At 54.9% G+C, this 10,564-nt stretch overlaps 1 protein-coding gene across 1 annotated transcript; it reads left to right on the top strand.

Moving 5' to 3' along the window:
* The first annotated feature begins 3,206 nt into the window (after positions 1–3,206).
* Positions 3,207–6,376, top strand: LOC134428478 (mitoferrin-1-like). The gene is made up of 2 exons (XM_063175216.1): positions 3,207–3,336; positions 5,836–6,376. Exons 1-2 carry the CDS (start codon positions 3,321–3,323, stop codon positions 6,348–6,350), a joined length of 531 nt encoding a protein of 176 aa, XP_063031286.1. The 5' UTR covers positions 3,207–3,320; the 3' UTR covers positions 6,351–6,376.
* The last annotated feature ends 4,188 nt before the right edge of the window (positions 6,377–10,564 follow it).

Here is a 10,564-nt window from a genome sequence, read left to right as displayed (position 1 = left end):
TCATTTGGCCAATGGTCTTTTTGAGGTTTGCCCTAAAAAACCCCATTTGTGGTTATCAATATTCCTTGCTTGCTTTTCACTCAGCCTAGTGCACCTCCTGATCTAAATTCTTCTTTATTCTCAAATTTTTTCAGCACAAATAATTCATTCTTATTTAATCTCAAATTTTCCAGCACAAGTAATCAAAATACCATTGGCCCCCTGGTCAATGGTATTTTTGGGGTTTCCCTAAAAAAAACCCATTTGTGGTTATCAACCTATTCCTTGCTTCTCACTCAGCCTAGTGCACCTCCAAATCTAAATTCTTATTGAATCTCAATTTTTTCCAGCACAAATCATCAAAATGCCATTGGCCAGTTGGTCAATGGTATTTTTGGGGTTTGCCCTAAAAAAACCCCATTTGTGGTTATCAATATGCCTTGCTTGCTTTTCACTCAGCTTAGTGCACCTCTAAATCTAAATTCTTATTTAATCTCAAATTTTTTCAGCACAAATAATCAATTCTTAGTTAATGTCAAATTTTCCAGCACAAATAATCGATTTAGAGGGGGAAACAGCCACTTGGCCAATGTTGTTTTTGGGATTTGCCCTAAAAAAACCCATTTGTGGTTATCAACCTATTCCTTGCTTCTCACTCAGCCTAGTGCACCTCCAAATCTAAATTCTTATTGAATCTCAAATTTTTTCAGCACAAATCATCAAGTCTTATTGAATCTCAAATTTTTCCAGCACAAATCATCCATTTAATGGGCAAAAGCTGTTCAGGTGCAGCTGTGCTGTTCCTATATTGCCATGGAATCCTTAAAATTGGGAAAGATCTTGGATCAGGTCCCACCTTTGAAGGCATCACCCCAGGGTGTGATCTTGTGTTGAAGGCATCACCTCAACCTCTGCAGGTTGGAATTCCCTGGGAGCACTGAGTGCCCTCCATCCTCTGTGTGCTTTTGTTTTTAGCAGGAATATTTCACTTTTAAAGCCAGCAGGGAGCCTGGAATTGAGGAGTCAGGGCTTTACCAGAGGGTTTGTAAAATCTCCGGAGATTCCCCTGGTTTCATCTGCCGTGGGGTGACTGAGCTCAGGGAAGGGATAAAATCCCTTCTCCTCAAACACATTCCTGTGTTTGCCTTTCAAGTAGCTACAGGCCTGAGGTGCCAGCAGGAAAATCAGAGCTGTGGATTCACCAAATGACCAAAATGATTTGGGCCAGAGGGAATTGGAGCTGGAGCCAGCATCAAAGGGAAGGAGTGGCTGCAGAGCCTCATGCAGAGCGGGGCAGGGATGGGTCAGGGCTGGCTGGGCTTGGCACAGCCCGGGCACTGGAGCCAGGCTGAGTAAAGGATGAAAATCCCTAATGAGGGCTGTGCTGAGGGCAGGGTGAGCATTGCTCACGGCTGGCGCCGGCGCCGCGGGTGTCTGGGGGGGTGGAACCTGGGGAGTGGTGTGGGAAGAGCAGAGGTGGGGCTGGGAGTGGGTCTGGGGTTCCTGCCCTGGGAATCTGTGCTGGGGCCCTGGGGGGTGGCACCTGGGGGCTCCTTCAGCATGGGATCCACCAGGGATGGAGCTCCCCAATGGATGGATTCCCGTGGATGGGATCTCCATGGATGGGATCCACATGGATGGGATCCACCATGGATGGGATCCCCATGGATAGGACCCCCCCCCCCCCCATCCCATGGATGGAATTTCCCCATGCATGGATTCCCATAGATGGGATCTCCATGGATGAAGCCCCGCCAAATGGATTCCCCATGGATGGGATCCACCATGGATCAGATCCACCAGGGATGAAGCTCCCCTGGATGGGATTCCCATGGGTGGGATTCCCATGGGTGGATCCCCCATGGATGGGATTCCACCATGCCACCATGTATGGATCACCCATGGGTGGTATTCCCCCCATGGATGGAGCCCCCCTGCATGAGATCTCTATGGATGCATTCTCCCATGGATGAGATCCCCATGGATAGGAACCTCTCCGTGGATGGGATCCACCATGGATGGAGTTCCCCAATGGATGGAGTTCCCCAATGGATGGAGTTCCCCAATGGATGGATTCCCCATGGATGGAGGGCCCCCAAGGATGGAATTCCCCCCATGGATGGATTCCCATAGATGGGATCTCCATGGATGGGATCCCCCTGCATGGATTCCCATGGATGGATCTCCCATGGATGGGATTCCACCATGTATGGATCCCCCATGGATGGAGCCCCCCTGCATGAGATCTCCATGGATGGATTCTCCCATGGATGAGATCCCCATGGATAGGAACCTCTCCGTGGATGGGATCCACCATGGTTGGAGTTCCCCCTGGATGGAGCTCCCCAATGGATGGGGTTCCCCAATGGATGGAGGGCCCCCAAGGTTGGAATTCCCCATGGATAGGAACACCCCCCCCCCCCCCATGGATGGAATTCCCCCATGGATGGATTCCCATAGATGGGATCTCCATGGATGAAGCCCCGCCAAATGGATTCCTCATGGATGGGATCCTCCATGGATCAGATCCACCAGGGATGAAGCTCCCCTGGGTGGGATTGCCATGGATGGATCCCCCTGCATGGATTCCCATGGGTGGATCCCCTGGATGGATTCCCCATGGATGGGATTCCACCATGTATGGATCACCCATGGATGGTATTCCCCCCATGGATGGAGCTCCCCCTGGGTGAGATCTCCATGGATGGGTTCCCATGGAAGAGGTCCCCATGGATGAAGCCCCCCCAAATGGGTTCTCCATGGGTGGGATCCCCCATGGATGGAGCTCCACAATGGATGGAGTTCCCCAATGGATGGATTCCCCATGGATAGGAGCCCCCCTCATGGATGGAGCTCCACAATGGATGGGGTCCCCACAGACAGGAACCTCTCTGTGGATGGGATCCACCATGGATGGAGCTCCCCAATGGATGGATTCCCCATAGGTAGGAACCCCCTCATGGATGGGATCCACCTTGGATGGGGTCCCCATGGATGAAGCCCCCCTGGATGGAGCTCCCCCATGGCTGGATTCCCCCCTAGATGGAGCCCCCCTGGATGGGATCTCCATGGGTGGATTCCCATATTTGGGATCCCCCTGGATGGATTCCCCATGGATGGGATCCCCTGGATGGATTCCTGCATAGATTCCAATGGATGGGGTCCCCATGGATGGGATCCTCTGGGTGGATCCCCATGGGTGGGATCCCCATGGATGGGATCCCCTGGATGGACCCCCCTGGGTGGCAGGGATCCCTTTTGAGGCAGGATTTGTTTTCTCAGGGCTGCTCTTCCTTGCAGGCATCGCTGGGAGTGCGGCCACGCTGCTCCACGACGCCGTGATGAACCCAGCTGAAGGTAACCCTGGCAGTGCTGCTCCCTCAGGACACCCAGCCCCCAGTGCCCTGAATCCAGGCTCAAATCCCTCCTGGCCCTTCTCCCTCTGCCCCTTGGCACGAGCAGGAGGAAATCCAGGGCTGCTGGGAGACCTCCAAACTCACCAAACCCCCCAACCCAGCCCTCAGTGCCCTGAATCCAGGCTCAAATCCCCCCTGGCCCTTCTCCCTCTGCCCCTTGGCACAAGCAGGAGGAAATCCAGGGCTGCCCCAGCTGGGAGAGCTCCAACCCCACCAGTTCCACCCTGGCAGTGCTGCTCCCTCAGGACCCCCTCAGTGCCCTGAATCCAGGCTCAAATCCCTCCTGGCCCTTCTCCCTCTGCCCCTTGGCACGAGCAGGAGGAAATCCAGGGCTGCTGGGAGACCTCCAAAGTCACCAAACCCACCAACCCAGGGACCTCATTCCTCTGCCCTGGGGAGGAGAGGAGAGCAGCCAGGAGGGATTTATTTTATTATCCCTGGATCCGTGAGGTGCATGGGGACTTTGAGGGGAGGTGTCCCCTTTATTGGTGCCACCTTTACTGTCACCACTCTGCTGCTCCTCGGGGCAGGGGCTCTGCTGTTCCTGAAGCTTTGGACCAACCAGGCTGAGCTCAGGGGGTTGGGTGAGCACACAGAGATTGCTGGGGAGTGGAGTGGCAGGAGAAGGCTTCAGGAAAATGAGGATTGGCAGGAAAAGGAGGATTGGCAGGAAATGCAGCTGAAATGACAATGCTGCCACCTGCCAGCTCCTCGGTGTCACTGGCTGTGCTCCTGAGTGGGCCCAGAGTTGGGAATCTCTGAAGGAGAATTCTCCAGTGTATCAAATGCTGTTAATCACACCCTGATTAAATCATTACATTAATTAGCCTCATTAGTCAGTGGGAGGCACTGCAGCCAGTGGGGCTGGAGGGGTGGGTGACACTCTGGGATGTCAGGTGGGACCTCACTGTTCTGCCCTTGTCACTGCTGGGTGTTTGTGCAGCCTGGCTGAGGGGTGAGTAATTAACTCTGAGGGGTTCATTAGAACTGGTGGGTCATTAATTAACCCTGAGGAGTTCATTAGAACTGGTGGGTCATTAATTAAACCTGAGGAGAAGGGTTCATTAGAACTAAAGGGTCATTAATTAAACCTGAGGGGAGGGGTTCATTAGAACTAAAGGGTCATTAATTAAACCTGAGGGGAGGGGTTCATTAGAACTAAAGGGTCATTAATTAAACCTGAGGGGAGGGGTTCATTAGTATAAAGGGTCATTAATTAAACCTGAGGTGAGGGGATCATTAGGAAGTGAGCTCTGAGCTGTCCCCTCGCTGTGCTGAGCCCTGGGGGCACTGGGCAGCTCGGGGGTCGGTTTGGGTGGGGATGGAGAGCTCAGGGCTGTGCCTGGGGTTACCCTGGGGGCTGTGCCAGGCTGGCCTGACCTCACAGCTGAGCAGTGTCGCTGTCCCCATGTCTGTCTGTCCCCAGCTCTGGGGGCACTGGGCAGCTTGGGGATTTGGCTTGGGTGGGGAATGGTAGGGTGGGGCTGTGCCAGGCAGTCCTGGCCCCACAGTTGAGCAGTGCCCCTGACTGCATTCCTGTCCCAGACTCTGGGGGCACCGGGCAGCTCAGGGGGTTTGTTTTGGGTGGGGGTACTGGGCAGCTTGGGAGGATCGTTTTGGGTGGGGAAGGGGATCTTGGAGAGGTCAGTTTGATTGGGGAGATCAGTTTTGGTGGGAAGGGTCATTCTGGGGGCTGTGCCAGGCAGGCCTGGCCCCATCTGAGCAGTGTCCCTGTCCTGAGCTCTGGGGGCACTGGGCAGCTCGGGGGTTTGGTTTGGGTGGGGAAGGGGAGCTCGAGGAGGTCAGGTTGATCAGGAAGATCAGTTTGGGTGGGGAGAGGGAGCTCAGGGCTGTGCCATGCAGGCCAGGCCCCCAACTGAGCAGTGTCCTGTCCTCACATCTGTCCCGAGCTCTGGGGGCACTGGGCAGCTTGGGGGGATCAATCTGGGTGGGGAATGGGAGCTTGGAGCTGTGCCAGGCAGGACTGGCTGCAGCTGAGCAGTGTCCCTGTCCTGAGCTCTGGGGGCACTGGGCAGCTCGGGGGGTTTGGTTTGGGGGGGGAAGGGGAGCTTGGGGCTGTGCCAGCCAGGCCTGACCCCGCAGCTGAGCAGTGCCCCATTTCTGTTCTGAGTTCTGGGAGCACTGGTCAGCTCAGAGGGGTCAGTTTGGGTGGGGAAGGGTCACTCTGGGGACTGTGCCAGGCAGGCCTGGCCCCAGCTGGGCCGTGTCCCTGTCCCAGTTCTGGGGGCATTGGGCAGCTCAGGGCTGTCAGTTTGGGTGGGGAAGGGTCACTGTGGGCTGTGCCAGCCCCCAGCTGAGCAGTGTCCCTGTCCTGAGGTCTGGGCAGCTCAGGGCTGTCAGTTTTAGTGGGGAAGGGTCACTGGGGGCTGTGCCAGCCCCCAGCTGAGCAGTGTCCCTGTCCCCCCGTGTCCCCTGGCAGTGGTGAAGCAGCGGCTGCAGATGTTCAACTCGCCGTACACGTCGGTGCTGGGCTGCGTGCGGACGGTGCACAGGACCGAGGGCTTGGGCGCCTTCTACCGCAGCTACACCACGCAGCTGACCATGAACGTGCCCTTCCAGGCCCTCCACTTCATCACCTACGAGCTGGTGCAGGAGCACCTGAACCCGCACCGCCAGTACCACCCCCAGTCCCACATCGTGGCCGGCGCCGTGGCCGGGGCCGTGGCCGCCGCCGCCACCACGCCGCTGGACGTGTGCAAGACGCTGCTGAACACGCAGGAGAACACGGCCCTGAGCTCCCTCAAGATCAGGGGGCACCTGTCGGGCATGGCCAACGCCTTCAGCACCGTGTACCAGCTCGGGGGGCTGCCCGGCTTCTTCAAGGGCGTCCAGGCCAGGGTCATTTACCAGATGCCCTCCACGGCCATCGCCTGGTCCGTGTACGAGTTCTTCAAGTACTTCCTGACCAAGCGCGCGCTGGAGAAAAAAACATAAAAATCCTCCTGGGAAAGGGAGTGCGAGCTTCTGTGGGCTCCTCACGGGCAGCCCTGCTGGAATTGTGCTGGATTCACATCAACACATCTCCCTGTGGTGCTCGGTCACTGAGTGCCCCAGGGGTGCTGGGGATTCCTGGTCACTGAGTGTGTCCCCCTGTCACTGGGTGTCCCCAGGGATTCCTGGTCACTGAGTGTGTCCCCCTGTCACTGAGTGCCCCAGGGGTGCTGGGGATCCCTGGTCACTGAGTGTGTCCCCCTGTCACTGGGTGTCCCCAGGGATCCCTGGTCATTGAGTGTGTCCCCCTGTCACTGGGTGTCCCCAGGGATCCCTGGTCATTGAGTGTGTCCCCCTGTCACTGGGTGTCCCCAGGGATCCCTGGTCATTGAGTGTGTCCCTCTGTCACTGGGTGTCCCAGGGATTCCTGGTCACTGAGTGTGTCCCCCTGTCACTGGGTGTCCCAGGGATTCCTGGTCACTGAGTGTGTCCCCCTGTCACTGGGTGTCCCCAGGGATCCCTGGTCATTGAGTGTGTCCCTCTGTCACTGGGTGTCCCAGGGATTCCTGGTCACTGAGTGTGTCCCCCTGTCACTGAGTGCCCCAGGGGTTCCGGGGATTCCTGGTCATTGAGTGTGTCCCCCTGTCACTGGGTGTCCCTGGAGTTCCTGGTCACTGAGTGTGTCCCCCTGTCACTGGGTGTCCCCAGGGATTCCTGGTCATTGAGTGTGTCCCTGTCACTGAATGTCCCCAGGGATTCCTGGTCACTGAGTGTGTGTCCCCCTGTCACTGGGTGTCCCCAGGGATTCCTGGTCACTGAGTGTGTGTCCCTGTGACACTGGTTGTCCCTGGAGTTCCTGGTCACTCAGTGTGTCCCTGTCACTGCATGTCCTCAGGGATTCCTGGTCACTGATTGTGTGTCCCCCTGTCACTGGATGTCCCCAGGGATCCCTGGTCACTGAGTGCCCCCAGGAGTTCTGGGAATTCCTGGTCACCAAGTGTGTCCCTGTCACTGAGTGTCCCCAGGGATCCCTGGTCACCAAGTGTGTCCCTGTCACTGAGGGTCCCCAGGTTTCCTGGTCACTGGGTGTCCCTGGGGGTTCCCATGGTGGTTCCCAGGGATTCCCATGGTGCTCCCCCAGAATTCCCCGTCACTAAGTGTCCCTCTGTCACCAAGTGTCCCCAGGGATTTCTGGTCACCGAGTGTGTCCCTGTCACTGAATGTCCCAGGGATTCCTGGTCACTCAGTGTCCCCCTGTCACTGGGTGTCCCTGGGGATTCCCATGGTGTTTCCCAGGAATTCCTGTGGTGCTCCCCCAGGATTCCTGGTCACTCAATGTCCCCAGGGATTCCTGGTCACTGAGTGTCCCTGGGGGTTCCCATGGTGCTCCCCCAGGATTCCCAGTCACTGAGTGTCCCCCTGTCACCAAGTGTCCCCAGGGATTCCTGTGGGTACTTGGCCACTGTCCCTGGGGATTCCCAATCACTGAGTGTCCCCAGGGGTTCCTGTGGTGCTCCTCAGGGGTTCCTGGTTACTGAGTGTCCCTCTGTCACCAAGTGTCCCTGTGGATTCCCGGTCACTCAGTGTCCCCTGTGATTCCTGGTCACTGAGTGACCCCAGGGATTCTCAGTCACTCAGTGTCCCCAGGGAGTTCTGTGGTGCTCCTCAGGGGGTCCTGGTCACTCTGTCACCAAGTGTCCCCAGGGATTCCCAGTCACTGGATGTCCCTGTGGATTCCCGGTCACTCAGTGTCCCCTGTGATTCCTGGTCACTCAATGTCCCCCTGTCACTGAGTGACCCCAGGGATTCTCAGTCACTCAGTGTCCCCAGGGAGTCCTGTGGTGCTCCTCAGGGGGTCCTGGTCACTCTGTCACCAAGTGTCCCCAGGGATTCCCGGTCACTGGATGTCCCTGTGGATTCCTGGTCACTGGGTGTCCCCAGGGATCCATTCCTGGTCACTCAGTGTCCCTCTGTCACCAAGTGTCCCTGTGGATTCCTGGTCACTGGGTGTCCCCAGGGATTCCATTCCTGGTCACTCAGTGTCCCTCTGTCACCAAGTGTCTGCTGTGTGGCTTCCTGGTCACTCAGTGTCCCCAGGGACTCCTGGTCACTCAGTGTCCCCCTGTCACTGGGTGTCCCCAGGGATCCATTCCTGGTCGCTCAGTGTCCCTCTGTCACCAAGTGTCCCTGTGCATTCCCCTCACTCAGTGTCCCCTGTGATTCCTGTCACTGAGTGCCCCTTTCCCTCCCTTAAACAACAACAACAAAAAAGAGTTTATACAGACTTTGATATTAATATATATCTATTTAATAACTTTATTTTGAAGCAGTGAAATCCCAAGCTTCTCTTTTGCTGGAAATAAGATAGAAGATGGAGTTTACTCCTTGCTCAAGGTTTAGGTTACCCAACCTAAGCTGGTTTTTATTTTTATTTTATTTTTTTATTTTTACAGCAGAGAAACAAAAATGTCCTGGCACAGAAGTTAATTTTATATAAATATAAAATAGCTGGATAATGTTTATCCTTTATTTTTCTATGTAGGCAGTTGGGTGGTTTTAAAATGCTTTTACAGCTGGGTGCAAAGCTGCTTTAAAAGGGCTCAGCTCTTCCCTCCTGTAAGGAAACCCCAAAAATCACTGATTTTATGGCCAAAAATTTTATTTTATTGGCTTCAATTCCCCAGGTGGTGGCCTGGCCTCTCCTCTGGGTGTCAAGGTACTTGGAAACCGCTTGAGGGGACAAGGAATGGGGACATCACTTTGGGAGCACCTGGGGCACCCCAAAATCCCTTTGTGGGCAGAGGGGGAAATCTCAATTCCGTTTTTTACAGCTCTTGAAATGCAGATTTTTAACCAGTGTTGTTATTTTACAATGGAAACTTGCTGAAGGTACATTTTTATGGGAGGGACAGCTGGCCACCTTCATCCTCGCTGAGTTCATTCCCGATTTTTCCTCTCTGAGCCCTGATCCCGTTCCAGGAGCTCTCCTGGGATGCCAGGGGTGCCTGGAGCTGCTGCCACCCCCTGGAGCTGCTGTTTACAGAGCCCCTGGCAGCTCCAAACCAGCCCCAAATCCTGGGAAAATCCCAAAGGGCAGCTCAGAGGCACCTCCCGGCCCTGCCTGCTGCTCATCCCGGGCCTGGAGGGGGAAAAATCCCATCTGGAATGGGAAAATCCCATCTGGAATGGGAAAATCAATCTGGAATGGGAAAATCAATCTGGAATGGGAAAATCAATCTGGAATGGGAAAAATCCAACCTGGAATGGGAAAACCCGACCTGGAATGGGAAAACCCAATCTGGAATGGGAAAATCCAACCTGGAATGGGAAAACCCAACCTGGAATGGGAAAAATCCAACCTGGAATGGGAAAACCCGACCTGGAATGGGAAAACCCAATCTGGAATGGGAAAATCCAACCTGGAATGGGAAAACCCAACCTGGAATGGGAAAAATCCAACCTGGAATGGGAAAACCCAACCTGGAATGGGAAAACCCAATCTGGAATGGGAAAACCTGACCTGGAATGGGAAAATCCCATCTGGAATGGGAAAAATCCCACCTGGAATGGGAAAATCCCATCTGGAATGGGAAAATACCATCTGGAATGGGAAAACCTGACCTGGAGGGACAAAAACCCACCTGGAATGGGAAAACCCAACCTGGAATGGGAAAAATCCCATCTGGAATGGGAAAACCCAATCTGGAATGGGAAAATCCAACCTGGAATGGGAAAATCCCATCTGGAATGGGAAAATCCAACCTGGAATGGGAAAATCCCATCTGGAATGGGAAAACCTGACCTGGAGGGACAAAAATCCCACCTGGAATGGGAAAATCCCAACCTGGAGGGACAAAAAACTCCAATCTGGAGGGACAAAAACCCACCTGGAATGGGAAAACCCAACCTGGAATGGGAAAACCCAACCTGGAATGGGAAAAATCCCATCTGGAGTGGGAGAAATCCCATCTGGAATGGGAAAACCCAACCTGGAATGGGAAAACCTGACCTGGAGGGACAAAAACCCCACCTGGAATGGGAAAATGTCACCTGGAATGGGAAAAATCCCACCTGGAATGGGAAAACCTGACCTGGAATGGGAAAACCCAACCTGGAATGGGAAAATCCCATCTGGAATGGGAAAATCCAACCTGGAATGGGAAAAATCCCACCTGGAATGGGAAAATCCAATCTGGAATGGGAAAACCTGACCTGGA

The sequence above is a fragment of the Melospiza melodia genome, chromosome 23 (assembly GCF_035770615.1).
Source record: "Melospiza melodia melodia isolate bMelMel2 chromosome 23, bMelMel2.pri, whole genome shotgun sequence".
NCBI lineage: Eukaryota > Metazoa > Chordata > Aves > Passeriformes > Passerellidae > Melospiza > Melospiza melodia.
Note: the sequence above shows the minus strand (reverse complement) of the source record. Positions and strands in the feature narration are given on the sequence as shown.